At 38.8% G+C, this 16,051-nt stretch overlaps 1 protein-coding gene across 1 annotated transcript; it reads right to left on the bottom strand.

Moving 5' to 3' along the window:
* Positions 1 to 595: 595 nt before the first annotated feature.
* Positions 596 to 11,802, bottom strand: LOC113360011. Its single transcript, XM_026603565.1, has 3 exons — positions 11,396 to 11,802; positions 10,986 to 11,295; positions 596 to 660 (listed from the first exon to the last, which is right to left on the bottom strand). The coding sequence occupies exons 1-3, from the start codon at positions 11,501 to 11,503 to the stop codon at positions 596 to 598; spliced, it is 483 nt and encodes a 160-aa protein (XP_026459350.1). The 5' UTR covers positions 11,504 to 11,802.
* Between the last annotated feature and the right edge of the window lie 4,249 nt (positions 11,803 to 16,051).

Raw genomic sequence — 16,051 nt, forward strand, 5'->3', positions numbered from 1 at the left:
CACTACAAGCAATAACCATATTTGTGCTACTTGTATTCAAGATGCATCACTTTTACATATGAAACACCCTAAACTAGCATTAGATGTGAATGCGAGTTTAATCAATTGGCCACTCAACTAAACAAATATTCAAATCATACATGGCGATATATATAGTGAATCAAGATCGATAAATATGAGACAAAACTAATATATTGGATCAAAGAATCATGTTATGTGAAATCCAACCCAAACCTTAAACCAATAATAAAAACTAGCTCATGTTCATGGAGTTCATAACAAGAAGAAAAAAAAAAACTTTCATGTTTCTAAACCCTAGAAAAAAAGTAGAAGTAAAAGATATCAGAGAAAGAGAGAAGTCTCGAGTGTTTTATAATCTTCTCCTGCCTTCCAATCGGCTTAGCAACAGCCCAATAGAGTCAAGCCCAGGTCCAAGTCCTTCTCTGGATCGTGAGTAGGAATGGGAATCACTGAGTCGGCTCACTGTGAAGAAAAACCAGTAGAGTCTCATCTGTTTCCGGCTGTTCTCCAGGCCAAATTCTGGCTCTTCCCTGCCAATCCCATGCATCACCTACATCTCACTGCACAACTCCATCTAAGCTAGCCAGTGCATTCGCACCATTCCAGAAGGAGCAGCACCATCATAGGCATTATCTCCACCTGCGTTCACCAATTTTAGTTCAAGACAGCAACTGCATCCATCCAAGCTTCCCTGTAAACTCAGCAGCAACCGACATTATTGCTTCGCAATCTCAACTTCAGTTCCACGGCAATAGCAACTCCACCAGAACCTTTGTCATTTCAGTCCAGCTCAACTCCTTACTCAGCTCAATTCTTTTCTCCTTGATTTCTTCTCAGCTATAGCATCATCTGCTTGCACCATGGCTTCACTGCATCAGTTGCACACACCAAGCCATCAGCCATGTAATTCACTTCAGTTCATATCCATAGGTACCTGCAAAAGCACCAAACCTGCATCCATTCATTCACCATTTTCTGTAGCTCATTTCACTGGAATCTGCAACACCCATTGCAGCAAAATACCAAGAACATCTATCTGAATTTCGCAGTAGCACCAACACTCTTCCATTCCTGTAAGATTTCATCCACACATTCATTCCATTGCTTCAGTTCCACCTAATCAAATCCACATCACAAACACTTCATATCACCTCCATCTATAGCTTCTACAATTCAATCAAACCATTCCATCTCTGGTCCTGCAGCTCATTCTTCCATTACAGTTGATCTCAATCACCAATAGTCATTCATATCTGCTCTTGCTTCTCTTTTCACCACCATCACAGCAAAACAATCTCATTCCATGTCTTCTTTGAATCAGTATCATTACCATTTCATAACTGCAGCTGCAATTCCTCCATTTAGCTAACAGCTGCATCAACTGCAACATTGCGTAGCTGCGCCTTCCTAACTTCTTGCTTAACTTACCATCAACAGCCAAACCAACTCCAGCAGCTCAGCTTCATCCCATCAGTAACAACTCATTTCCATATCTGTGGTAGCATCAACACCTGCAATCTTGAATCCAAACCGTCTCTTACTGCCATTCGAACACCCAATATCCAGAGACCACAGCATCAACGCCTTCACCATTACAAACAACATCACCTCCCAATTCAAAGCAACAGCAGCTTAACCCATGAAAATCTCGACTGCATCACTCTAGCTCAGAGCACATCTCCTCTTCGTTCACAGACCCATTGATTCATTCTCAGTCCACACTCTTCCATGAAATCACAGCATCACCTAACCCTTCTTATCTTCTCTGCCTTATTCATGGCAGAAAACAACAATCACCAGATCATTTGACCATCTTCTCGAACCCAGCTTGCTGCAACAAATTCAACCCATCTCTCCATTGAACTCATCTTCTCAGAACCAATATTTCCTCCTGAACTATTGCATACTCGTATCCATTACAGACCCAAGTCTCAATTACTTCAAACCCATCTTCTAATTTCTCGATTCAAAACCCTTGGAAATCATCCATATGAACTACAGCAGCAACATGAATTTCTCTGCCAAATTCAACCAACCCAAATCACCATTTAGCTCCATCGTTCTCTATCTTCATCCTGCTTCAAACCATAGTTAACACAGTTCTTCGATTCACCTGATTCCTCCATAACAACGCCTCCCTTTTCTCTCTAAGTTCAAGACACAGAGCCGAAATGATTGAGAGAAAATGATTTCTCCCAGTTTTAGGTTTAAGGTAATGATAACAATTGATATTGGTACCCTGCACATTAGGATAAGGGCCACGCAGTGATATTTGGCTTGTCAGTTTCAGCAAACTGACTGCCTATTCTGCTTCTTTGCTCAACTGTCAGTTGCGAGGAACCAACAGCTCATTCTTCCACCAGCAGCAGCCGCCTCTTAGGAGTCGTGGCCCGAGTCGACTACAGCGGTTCTTCGCTCGTCTGGTACGGGAGGTAAACTTCTAAACACCCGCGAATCTCCTGTCAGCGGGTTTATTGTCTGCCTTAAGGTGATTATATGTTGATGACTGAACCGGCCGCTTTAATTTTCTAGTAAAGGGCAAGAACTGGCCATATAAGATAAGGGTTCGGATTTCATCACCATTCCCTTCTTGTCCGCCTTAGGAAAACGAAACCTAACGCGAACCCAAGCTTAAAATTTGATTAGAACGAGACCGATAGGGTAACGAGCTTGGTAGGAAAATCTTTCGAAAAATATTGGTTACTCTTTTAAGCATACTTCAAAGTTCTTGATGGTTTCTGTAAGTTGAATGCGTGATTGCGCCGCCTTGTAATACCGGTGAGGCTTTGGGTATCAAAGCTCCACTGAGCTTCCCTCGCCTCGATTCAACTTACATTAGCTCGGATTGATTCCAGAGGGGTGTGCTCAAATTGTAACGAATTCCTTTTCGAAGGAATAGAAGCTGGTCTAGAAAACAATCTAAGTGGAGCCATCATGCTTTTTGTTTGCTAGATTCTATAGGTTTGATTTGGTCGAGTCATCCTTGTTTGTGATTGTATAGAATTCCCTTCTAATTAAGAATGTCGAACTGGTATGACAGAAGCCAATACAATGAGTATCGATCTGAATTTAAATATGGACATCATCATTTTTATGACCATGGTGGGAATAGTAGTTGGGAACGCCAACCTTTTCAAGGTTATGGTTCATACCATGGTGAGCCCAATTACTATCCACACGCGAATTGGTCTTACGAGCAAGAAAATCAGGAACACTGTAGTACTGGTTACTCGTTTTTGGAAACTAGTCCTGATTATGATATTTCTGAACCTGTTCCATCTCTAGAAGAGACCCAACAACGGATTGAAAGGACGTATAAACGTTTAGTTGCAATGAATAGTTCAAAAGAAGAGTGTACACGATATTCTGAGATGATAAACGAGAGTGGTGAACGTATAAGTTTATGCTCAGTGAAATTCAGGCACGTCTAGAGGCAGAAAATGAACAGTTGGCTAATGCTGCTCGAAATAATCTAAATTTCCAAAATAGGGTTTCTAATTCTACCCTTGATATCAATAGTGAATATTTGCCTAATTTAGAGGACGAGGCTAGAATAAAAGACACTACTTATTTAGATAAGGTTCAATCATCTTTGTACTATTATGATGAGAGATAGTAGTAATGAAGAATCTGAAATATGTAGGCATAGTGATCAGGAATCTATTAATCCAATTGAGCTTTATAATGATATTTATTTCTAGTTCAAATCCAAATAATTTTTATGATTATTCACCTATTCAAAAGGACGAGGATTTGATTAGGGATACCACCGTTTTAGACGATGTAGTTTTTCCTTTTGATTACGAAGCCGATAGTGGTTTAGAGGAACGGGTTTATTCCGAAAATGCTGTTTTAGAGTCTAGCGACTTAGAAACAATAGTAGATGAAGAAGATATACCCGTATAGATGAGTAAAGATGCACTACCTGATAATAAATTAGAAGAATCAATTGACCATTTTCAAGAATCTAATGATCCAGAAATTAGGGAGATTGTAACTAGTCTATCTAGAGACACTGAAAACTCTAAGTTTGGGGGTGATTATCACCTTCCTAGTGCCTTACCTTTAACTCTCAGAAAGTCCCTTCACTTAGGACTTGATATCTCTGCCTCGACAATTTTACAAGATTACCTTCATACTCGTTTTCCCGAACCTAATGATGTCCAGGAAGAAGTTCAGTCGTTAGAAACCCATCCTCTGGTTGATGTGGTTTGCCCAGGCTATGATCCCCAGATTGACTTTGTTTTCCCACCAAATAGTTTTCTTCCAACTGTGGGAACGTTTATATTCCAAATGTGTCGAATATTAAGTTGTGAGACTAAACCTAAATGCTTTAGGAAATTAGAATCGACACATTTGCTTAAGAATGACCACTACTCTCATTGTGGTCAATTATGTAAGTCAAATCTTATTGACTTAGAGGATCCTCAGTTATTTAGGTTATTATTGTGCGCTTCTAAGATCATATTTGAGTTTTTCCAGACTCTAGGACCTAATGATTCGGATCCCACCTATGAAGAAACGCAGCCAATGAAAATTCTATTTAGACCCTTTCATAGAACCTGAACCACAATTAGATATAAATTTCTTAATCAGGAAACTAAGTAAGGGCATGGTCTTGTTCACTTTCTTGGTTCATTGCAGTTTCCTTTGGTCAGCTCTATTTAGTTTTGAAGACCCACAGTTATTTCGACTGTTACTTTATGGTTCGAGTTGACTAATCCTTTCCTAAGTCTGGCTGAAGACTTTAAACTTAGCACTTCTTGGGAGGTATCCCATGCTCATGCAACACGGTAATATCTTTCCTTAACTCTTTCGCTTCAAATGGTAACAGTTTCTCCTTGTTCATGCTTTTAGTTTCATCTTAAACATTGAGGACAATGTTAGATTTAAGTTTGGGGGTATGGGAGAAACTTTTAGTTGCAATATAAACTCCAGAGCCTAGAAATTTATGCTATTCAGGATGCACTAACTAATCTAAGTGGATGGAACATCTTGGTTGTAGGAGTTGAGGAACCAATCTGATTAGATGGAAACATCTATAGAGTCTATTCATAAAAGCACAGAGCTCAGGTGTTAGAAATAACATGATAGTTGCACCATATCTCGTTGAGTCCTTTTCATTTCTTTCTTTTTTTTATTATTTTTCATTTTAAACTATGTTTCTCTAAGTGATTAGGTGGGGCACACGATTCAAGTTGTTACCACTGCTAGGGTGAATTAGAGTGACTGAGTTATTTAAAAAAAAAAAAAAAAACGGACCAGTTAGACCAATTGGAATAAGTATTAACACTTGGATAGCAATATGCGTGTGTTCTCCCTGTTTCCTCGCCTAAGCAAGCGTGGAATGCAGGACCCGTGGGAACTATCGTGTAATCTGCTGACAAGAAGCATGCGCTTGGATCAAAAAGATCTATTCATGCCGTTAAGTTAAAAAAAATGGTTATTGTTCTGTGTAGTCAACTGATGGTTCCCTTGTATTTGCCAGATTTTTGATCTAGATTTAAGTTATTGACCACTGGTTCCCTTGTATATGCGAGTTGTGTTGATATTAGTCAGACCGGTAGGATAGGTTCATTCTGGCAGTGGCCTTCAGACAGATATGTGAAACATCGATCATTTGGTTAACATCAAAACCATCTACATTTTTCTATTTCCATCTCCTTTTTCTATCCATAAGATTAGTTTGACTCCGAATATGATGTCCATAGTGCAACTATCTGAGTAGAGCTCTGTCACTTTATATGAATTTTAGTATGCTTGAGTGTAAACTCGTGTACATCAATTGGAATTTCGCATCAGGGTACTTCCTCCTGTAATCAGTGATTGTAAGCCAACCAAGGAGATTATTTAGTGCCTTCCAAGGTTCGACATAGATAGCTAGGGTCTGGAGTATTGGTTTTGTGGGTACACCTCTGGTAAACCCTCCCGAGATTAACTCGGTCACTAGGGACACCTAGTGAGTTAGGATTTTATTTTTATTAATTTTTCTCGAGGATTAGCAAATAATAAGTTTGGGGATATTTGATAGATACATTTCTGTGTTTAATTTGATCTCAATACCATATATTGTTGGCACTCGAGTTTGTACTAATTTTGGTGTTTTATGTGTTTGTAGGCACCTTTGGAAAATAAACATTTTTTGGAAAATTCGGCTCGAAAAGTTGGTAAAAGCCCCGGAGGACACGTGTTATTCGGACTCTCACCGATGGATAAGGGGCACTTCAATTACTAAGGGGCACCCCAGGGCACCCCACAAGGCATCTGCTATTCGCACCCCAATATAGGATTAGGGGGAGGTCATCTTCTCCATTTGAGTTTTGTTTTTGGCGGGAAAATGGAGAACACTTCTGCAGATTTTTGATCGAATTGTTCAACGTGTTCTAGGGAGATTCAATGGCTGATTTTTGGTAGATAGTTGTGATATGGCCTATTAAACACACTGTGGGCGTTTGGTTCGACCAGAATTTGCTAGAATCAGCTAAACAATTCACGGGTTGAAAACAGGGCAGTTCGTGTATATCATGGGTTTCACGTGATTTGGAGAAGATTCAACGTGTTTTGTGCGTGCATGGAAGACCCTCACAGCATGTTGGAGCGTGAAAAAGTTAAATATGGTAATTTGGAGGCTTGAAAACGCGTGAGAAGATGAAACATGAAAGAAAATATTCCCAGAAATATTTTCTTTACTGCCGAGTTAAAGAGAATTATATGGAGTGAATGAGCGAGATTCGATGGGTCTGTTGGCTATAAATAGGTTGCTGGGGTTGAGTAGAAAGGGGGTCGAGAGTTTGGGGTCGAGAGGAGGTCCAGAGAAGCAGAAATCAAGAGTTGATGAAATTATGTTTCTGCTGCTGCTGCTAATGAAGAACACGAAGAACAGACTCGCAAGGGCAGTCGTTTATCAACAGTGTCTAAGATGCACAGTCGTGGGTCGCAGTGCATTCTAAACAGCAGCAGCACTTGTGTTTTATCGTTCATTCTGTGACGCTTTTTGTGCGTCGCAGATTACAGTTTTACACCATTTTCTCCTTTTCTCTCCATTGTAAACATCATTTGAGCTATAAAAATATATTTTGAGCGTGTTTTCATCATGAAGAGCTAAAACCCAACACTGGGACGACGGAGGAGGCTGAATTTCTTCCTTGGGGTAATTTATTTTATTCTTTTTTACAACTTTTGCATTTATCTAAAATTGAAATATGATTTGAATTAATTGGTTTTATTTAATTTGATGATGTATGCTTAGCTTAGTTGTTTTGATACATCATTCTTAGGACTTACAATCGATGTTTTGAGAATCTATCTTGGCAAAATCAGAGTCCATGTTAATTTTATTGAGTTTTAAATTTTCAAAGAATATATGAATGAACCCTGTGTAGTGAATTCGGCCAAATCCTTAGTCCCAGTACCTCTCGCCCATTGTTAATATTTTTGTATATATATTTTTATTAAATCTAAAAATTTCATTTCTTCACAAGTCTGAAACGAATCTTTTTAACTTTACTACAACCCCATAAAAAATCGAATATAATTTTTGGCGCCGCCGACGCGGATTTGTGCTTAGGTAGAATTTTTAGGTTTTTATTATTTTTTACTATTCCATTTGTTCTTTTTACGTCTCTTTGGTTGTGTCTTTGTATTACAGGTTTGAAGTTGGATACTAAAGACCTTGGAATCAAAGCTTAAAGCTAAAAGACAAGGAAAAAAGACAAAGCAAAAAAAAAAAAAAAACAGAGAGAGAGAGAGAGAACTATTTTATTTTTTTTATTATTTTTTTAAGAGACTTTCCATTTTTTTTTGTAATTTTTATTATTTTTTGTATTTCTTTTCATTGGACTGGACTTTGGACAATTTATTTTAATTTTAAACCCTACGGAAGGGTTATATAAAAAAAAAATATAAACTGTTTGCATGGAAGGACGACGATTACAATATCGTCTCGGCGCTCGGGTTCGCACATGACATAGGAGTCGTGGCCCGAGTCGACTACAGCGGTTCTTCACCCGTCTGGTACGGGAGGTAAACTTCTAAACACCCGCGAATCTCCTGTCAGCGGGTTTACTGTCTGCCTTAAGGTGATTATATGTTGAGGACTGAACCGGCTGCTTTAATTTTCTAGTAAAGGGCAAGAACTGGCCATATAAGATAAGGGTTCGGATTTCATCACCGTTCCCTTCTTGCCCTCCTTAGGAAAACGAAACCTAACGCGAACCCAAGCTTAAAATTTGATTAGAACGAGACCGATAGGGTAACGAGCCTTGTAGGAAAATCTTTCAAAAAATATTGGTTACTCTTTTAAGCATACTTCAAAGTTCTTGATGGTTTCTGTAAGTTGAATGCGTGATTGCGCCGCCTTGTAATACCGGTGAGGCTTTGGGTATCAAAGCTCCACTGAGCTTCCCTCGCCTCGATTCAACTTACATTAGCTCGGATTGATTCCAGAGGGGTGTGCTCAAATTGTAACGAATTCCTTTTCGAAGGAATAGAAGCTGGTCTAGAAAACAATCTAAGTGGATCCATCATGCTTTTTGTTTGCTAGATTCTATAGGTTTGATTTGGTCGAGTCATCCTTGTTTGTGATTGTATAGAATTCCCTTGTAATTAAGAATGTCGAACTGGTATGACAGAAGCCAATACAATGAGTATCGATCTGAATTTGAATATGGACATCATCATTTTTATGACCATGGTAGGATTAGTAGTTGGGAACGCCAACCTTTTCAAGGTTATGGTTCATACCATGGTGAGCCCAATTACTATCCACACGCGAATTGGTCTTACGAGCAAGAAAATCAGGAACACTGTAGTACTGGTTACTCGTTTTTGGAAACTAGTCCTGATTATGATATTTCTGAACCTGTCCCATCTCTAGAAGAGACCCAACAATGGATTGAAAGGACGTATAAACGTTTAGTTGCAATGAATAGTTCAAAAGAAGAGTGTACACGATATTCTGAGATGATAAACGAGAGTGGTGAACGTATAAGTGTTATGCTCAGTGAAATTCAGGCACGTCTAGAGGCAGAAAATGAACAGTTGGCTAATGCTGCTCGAAATAATCTAAATTTCCAAAATAGGGTTTCTAATTCTACCCTTGATATCAATAGTGAATATTTGCCTAATTTAGAGGACGAGGCTAGAATAAAAGACACTACTTATTTAGATAAGGTTCAATCATCTTTGTACTATTATGATGATGAGGATAGTAGTAATGAAGAATCTGAAATATGTAGGCATAGTGATCAGGAATCTATTAATCCAATTGAGCTTTATAATGATTATATTATTTCTAGTTCAAATCCAAATAATTTTTATGATTATTCACCTATTCAAAAAGGACGAGGATTTGATTAGGGATACCACCGTTTTAGACGATGTAGTTTTTCCTTTTGATTACGAAGCCGATCGTGGTTTAGAGGAACGGGTTTATTCCGAAAATGCTGTTTTAGAGTCTAGCGACTTAGAAACAATAGTATTATATGAAGAAGATATACCCGTATAGATGAGTAAAGATGCACTACCTGATAATAAATTAGAAGAATCAATTGACCATTTTCAAGAATCTAATGATCCAGAAATTAGGGAGATTGTAACTAGTCTATCTAGAGACACTGAAAACTCTAAGTTTGGAGGTGATTATCACCTTCCTAGTGTCTTACCTTTAACTCTCAGTGTCTAAGACGCACAGTCGTGCGTCGCAGTGCAGTCTAAACAGCGGCAACACTTGTGTTTTATCGTTCATTCTGTGACGCTTTTTGTGCGTCGCAGATTACAGTTTTACACCATTTTCTCCTTTTCTCTCCATTGTAAACACCATTTGAGCTATAAAAATATATTTTGAGCGTGTTTTCATCATGAGGAGCTAAAACCCAACACTGGGACGACGGAGGAGGCTGAATTTCATCCTTGGGGTAATTTATTTTATTCTTTTTTATGACTTTTGCATTTATCTAAAATTGAAATATGATTTGAATTAATTGGTTGTTATTTAATTTGATGATGTATGCTTAGCTTAGTTGTTTTGATACATCATGCTTAGGACTTACAATCGATGTTTTGAGAATCTATCTTGGCAAAATCAGAGTCCATGTTAATTTTATTGAGTTTTAAATTGTCAAAGAATATATGAATGAACCCTGTGTAGTGAATTCGGCCAAATCCTTAGTCCCAGTACCTCTCGCCCATTGTTAATATTTTTATATATATATTTTTATTAAATCTAAAAATTTCATTTCCTTCACAAATCTGAAACGAATCTTTTTAACTTTACTACAACCCCATAAAAAATCGAATATCAAAGTTTCCCCCACACTTAGTCTTTTCTACACTTGGAAGTGTATAAAGAACATAAAAATCTGGAACTTCCATGGTTTCTTCTTTGCAAACATTCATAGTATGAGAATCAAATGTTTCTAATGGCGGATATCGAGAAACAAAATCATTTAACAATATTCTCGAAGCACATACATTCAAGCCAATAAGAGGTAAAAGAGAATGATTGATAGGTAAAGAGTTAGAAAAACCTTTCAACTCATGTGTTACGATATCTTCTTCATCCTTAACGAATTCACGTGAATTACTTACCTCTTGCACATCGTGGTCCTCTATCAAACCTTGCAAGCATTCTTCGTCTGTTTCTGCCTTAACCAATATCTTGTCATAAACATTATCATTACAATCATTTGCAAGCTCAATTGGGTGTTCCACAACATTAGTCATAACATTCACATTCCCAAAATATTCATCATCATTAGACTCAAACCTTGTTGCAAGGAAAATTTGTAAAACACTAGTTTCATCATACTCATGTACCTTTTGAATAGGTGTTTGATCATTATAAAGATCAAGAGTTGAGTCAACTACACTAATGTCATCAAATATCTCCAAAGGTTGGTCCTTTTCAACACAATCATCTTCATTTTCAGACTCACCATAATAAGAATCATCGTCGGTTTCCCAACCTTTATCACGACGTCGTTTAAGCTCCATGTGGATGGTCCTACTAATTTCATCAACAAGCTCTTCCGAGGCTCCATCATCTTTCAACTTGTATAATTTATGTGCAAGTTTTCTAACATTCACACACTTACCACCATTTGCTACAATAGGTTCTCTTTCCCATGACTCTTCCCTTTGAATGGGTGAATGATCATAACTACGATCCAGAGTCGGGTAAGAAAAAGTGTTGCAGAAATTGGTTTGTGCGACGTTCTTTCTATCACGGTGAAGTTGGTCTAGCCTTTGTTGCATGTCTTGCAATCCATTCATAATCTGCAACAACTCGAATGAATCCAATTAGAAGAATTATCCCACCTTGGTGCTTGACTTACATACCCACTACAAGGTTGTTGTTGGTAAGTATGAAAATCACCATAAGGTTGTCTAGGATATGCATCACAGCCAATAAATTGGTTTTGATTATATCCCATAGATGGTGGGTAATTGTCATAGTGTTGAGGAGGTTGAAAACTGTATCCATTGCTCCAATATACTCCGTCCATAGTATTGGTACCTGAAATAAGATTCTGAAACCAAGTTTAAAAACCAGAAAATAAGAAATGTATAAACAAAAATAAAAACTAAACTAAAAACAAAAAATAAGAAACCAAAAACAACTGACAACCGCTGCCTCCCCGGCAACGGCGCCAAAATTTGATCGCTATCGTAGGTGTTAAAAATAATTACACATTCTTACTACTCAAAATATATAATGAAGCAATGGAAAGAAAGAATCGTTCCCACAGAGAGGACTTAGGTTGTCAATATGTTTCGGTTTCCTATATAAAACAAGGGGGATTTTTCTGATTTTTATAACTAAACAAAACTAAAAGCAAACAAAGGAATAAAGCACGAAAATCAAGGATATAAAGATATTGGTTAAGGATTCGTTTTCATTCACAGACATGTTCTTGTCTTAATAACTAGAATTGATATTTAATCTCTCATTATCAAAGGTCCTATGATACCGTGATCGAAAGAATATCCCGCTAATTTCCTCTTGTCATCAACAAACACATTAAAAGATGCGAATATGAATTCTACCTAAGAGAACAACCTAACGTGTAAAAGCACTAATCAAGTTTAATTCCCTAGATGCACTAAGTTCTATGAAATCAGGCCAATCAAAGAAATCAAGCGTGTAAAAGCACTAATCCGATTTAACAAAGGTCATGGTTCACGTATTGTTACTAGGATATATCACTACAAGCAATAACCATATTTGTGCTACTTGTATTCAAGATGCATCACTTTTACGTATGAAACACCCTAAACTAGCATTAGATGTGAATACGAGTTCAATCAATTGGCCACTCGACTAAACAAATACTCAAATCATACATGGCGATATATATGGTGAATCAAGATCGATAATTATGAGACAAAACTAATATATTGGATCAAAGAATCATGTTATGTGAAATCCAACTCAAACCTTAAACCAATAATAAAAACTAGCTCATATTCATGGAGTTCATAACAAGAAGAAAAAGAAAAACTTTCATGTTTTTAAACCATAAAACAAAAGTAGAAGTAAAAGATATCAGAGAAAGAGAGAAGTCTCGACTGTTTTATAATCTTCTCCTGCCTTCCAACCGGCTTAGCAACAGCCCAAAAGAGTCAAGCCCAGGACCAAGTCTTTCTCTAGATCGAGAGTAGGAATGAGAATCACTGAATCGACTCAGTGTGAAGAAAAACCAGCAGAGTCTCATCTGTTTCCGGCTGTTCTCCTGGCCAAATTCTGGCTCTTCCCTGCCAATCCCATGCATCACCTACAGCTCACTGCACAACTCCATCTAAGCTAGCCAGTGCAGTCGCACCATTCCAGAAGGAGCAGCACCATCATAGCCATTATCTCCACCTGCGTTCACCAATTTTAGTTCAAGACAGCAACTGCATCCATCCAAGCTTCCATGTAAACTCAGCAGCAACCGACATTATTGCTTCGCAATCTCAACTTCAGCTCCACGGCAACAGCAACTCCACCAGAACCTTTGTCATTTCATTTCAGTCCAGCTCAACTCCTTACTCAGCTCAATTCTTTTCTCCTTGATTTCTTCTTAGCTACAGCAACATCTTCTTGCACCATGGCTTCACTGCATCAGTTGCACACACCAAGCCATCAGCCATGTAATTCACTTCAGTTCATATCCATAGGTCCCTGCAAAAGCACCAAACCTGCATCCATTCATTCACCATTTTCTGTAGCTCATTTCACTGGAATCTGCAACACCCATTGCAGCAAAATACCAAGAACATCTATCTGAATTTCGCAGTAGCACCAACACTCTTCCATTCATGTAAGATTTCATCCACACATTCATTCCATTGCTTCAGTTCCTCCTAATCAAATCCACATCACAAACACTTCATATCACCTCCATCTATAGCTTCTACAATTCAATCAAACCATTCCATCTCAGGTCCCGCAGCTCATTCTTCCATTACAGTTGAGCTCAATCAACAATAGTCATCATATCTGCTCTTGTATCATTACCATTTTACAACTGCAGCTGCAATTCCTCCATTTAGCTAACAGCTGCATCAACTGCAACATTGCGTAGCTGCACCTTCCTAACTTCTTTCTTAACTTACCATCAACAGCCAAACCAACTCCAACAGCTCAGCTTCATCCCATCAGTAACAACTCATTTCCATATCTGCGGCAGCATCAACACCTGCAATCTTGAATCCAAACCGTCTCTTACTGCCATTCGAACACCCAATATCCAGAGACCACAGCATCAACGCCTTCACCATTACAAGCAACATCACCTCCCAATTCAGTTCCCTGCCACCACTTTGCATTGCTCAAAGCAACAGCAGCTTAACCCATGAAAATCTCGACTGCATCACTCTAGTTCAGAGCACATCTCCTCTTCGTTCACAGACCCATTGATTCATTCTCAGTCCACACTCTTCCTTGAAATCACAGCATCACCTAACCCTTCTTATCTTCTCTGCCTTATTCATGGAAGAAAACAACAATCACCAGATCCATTTGACCATCTTCTCGAACCCAGCTTGCTGCAACAAATTCAACCCATCTCTCCATTGAACTCATCTTCTCGGAACCTATATTTCCTCTCGAACTGTTGCATACTCGTACCCATTACAGACCCAAGTCTCAATTACTTCAAACCCATCTTCTAATTTCTCGATTCAAAACCCTTGGAAATCATCCATATGAACTACAGCAGCAACATGAATTTCTCTGCCAAATTCAACCAACCCAAATCACCATTTAGCTCCATCGTTCTCTATCTTCATCATGCTTCAAACCATAGTTAACACAGTTCTTCGATTCACCTGATTCCTCCATAACAGCGCCTCCCTTTTCTCTCTAAGTTCAAGACACAAAGCCGAAATGATTGAGAGAAAATGATTTCTCCCAGTTTTAGGTTTAAGGTAATGATAACAATTGATATTGGTACCCTGCACATTAGGATAAGGGCCGCACAGTGATATTTGGCTTGTCAGTTTCAGCAAACTGACTGCCTATTCTGCTTCTTTGCTCAACTGTTAGTTGCGAGGAACCAACAACTCATTCTTCCACCAGCAGCAGCCGCCTCTTACATCTCAGACCCACTTCTTCTCTTCAATTTCTCTTCATCACTAAAGCAGTCGTGCTTTTCAGACAGATATTTGCATCACTAAAGCCGACATGCTTTTCATATAGAAATTAAGAAATAGAAGCAAATAATGAGAAATAGTTCGTCTCCAACCACAATTGCACATAAGATGAGACTTTTGCGTTGTTTCTTCTTCTTTTGTTCCAAATGACTCCAAAGCACCTAAACACTTAAAAACAAACATAAGATACATATTCTACAAGAAAACTTAGCAAAGAAAGCATAAACGATAGATAAATATCAAGGTGTTTTAGACACCTATCAATGAAGACCATGATGGTAGTGATGAAGACCATGCCGTAAAATGGTGCCGGCATGCTTGGTAACTAACATTCAATGTCGTAACTAAATGCCGACATGCTCCATAGAAATCTATCAATGCCGATTGTTGATATATGAAAAATAGTACCATTCAGCGGGCCTGGAATGCCCCCAAAAGGGGAGGTAAGCCTAGTATGAGATATGGGGACTTGAGGACTAAGCCCAAGCCCAACAAGGAAATACCCATGAGATAAAAAAGGACAAGGAAAGAATTAATAAATGAGGAGAAGGTTATATTAGGGAATGGCATTGAAAGTAATTAAGAAGGTTTAGGACATGTGTCATGATGTCATAAAAGGAGGGGACTTTAGGAAAGCCTATATAAAGAAGAACAGGGTACAATGGAAAGGCAACTCTCTCTCTTACTATTCTTGGTATAGTGAGGTCATTTGGTATAGTTAGGACGGGTAGAACCTAAACTCGAATTCACTTTTCAACGTTTGGCGACCACAACCGGAGGCTCGTGCCTAGCTTACCATGACACACCCGGTAGGCGACAGCTCAGGCGCGATAGGAAACCAAGCAGCCAACCAGCCCATCAACCTCGACGAGGTAACAATGGAGGACGATGACGGCGATGAGAAAACACCGATCTTAGGCGTTATCAAGCAACCGGCGAGCCATGGATCCCAAAATAGAAAAGCAGTAGCAACAAAAGAAAAGAACACACAGGTATCTCAACTACCGAGACCTATGTCATCAACTTTGCAAATCATGCAAGAAGAATTGGACGAGCGCTCGCGTAGGAGGCAGGAGCTTGAGGACTGGATATCACAAGCAGTGATGGAAGGACAAGGTACTCCCGAGGAAGCAGCAAAAGGTGAAGAACACAAAGGCGTAAAAACAACAGTAATGTCACAATAAGAAATGGCAAAATACTTAGAGCAGAATTACCACGTCGTAAAACAAGGCAATCACTGCCATGTATGTAGCCCATACTCTGCGCACATCCAAGATTACCAATACCCCGAGGACTACACCTCTCCGAAGTTTAAAGCATATGACGGACAAGGAATCGCGCGAGAGCATCTTAGCCGATTCTTATCAGCAATGAATGATAAAGCCGACGACAGAAA

This window comes from Papaver somniferum, chromosome 3 (assembly GCF_003573695.1).
Source record: "Papaver somniferum cultivar HN1 chromosome 3, ASM357369v1, whole genome shotgun sequence".
NCBI lineage: Eukaryota > Viridiplantae > Streptophyta > Magnoliopsida > Ranunculales > Papaveraceae > Papaver > Papaver somniferum.

Excerpts from the sequence above, each read along its gene's own strand:
- LOC113360011 (XM_026603565.1), bottom strand. The coding sequence starts at position 11,503 with ATGGATACAGTTTTCAACCTCCTCAACACTATGACAATTACCCACCAT. Across the intron at positions 11,296-11,395 it reads ATATCCTAGACAACCTTATG|ATTATGAATGGATTGCAAGA; the intron begins GTGATTTTCATA and ends GAGTTGTTGCAG. Across the intron at positions 661-10,985 it reads TAAACGACGTCGTGATAAAG|GTGGAGATAATGCCTATGAT; the intron begins GTTGGGAAACCG and ends TGGTGAACGCAG.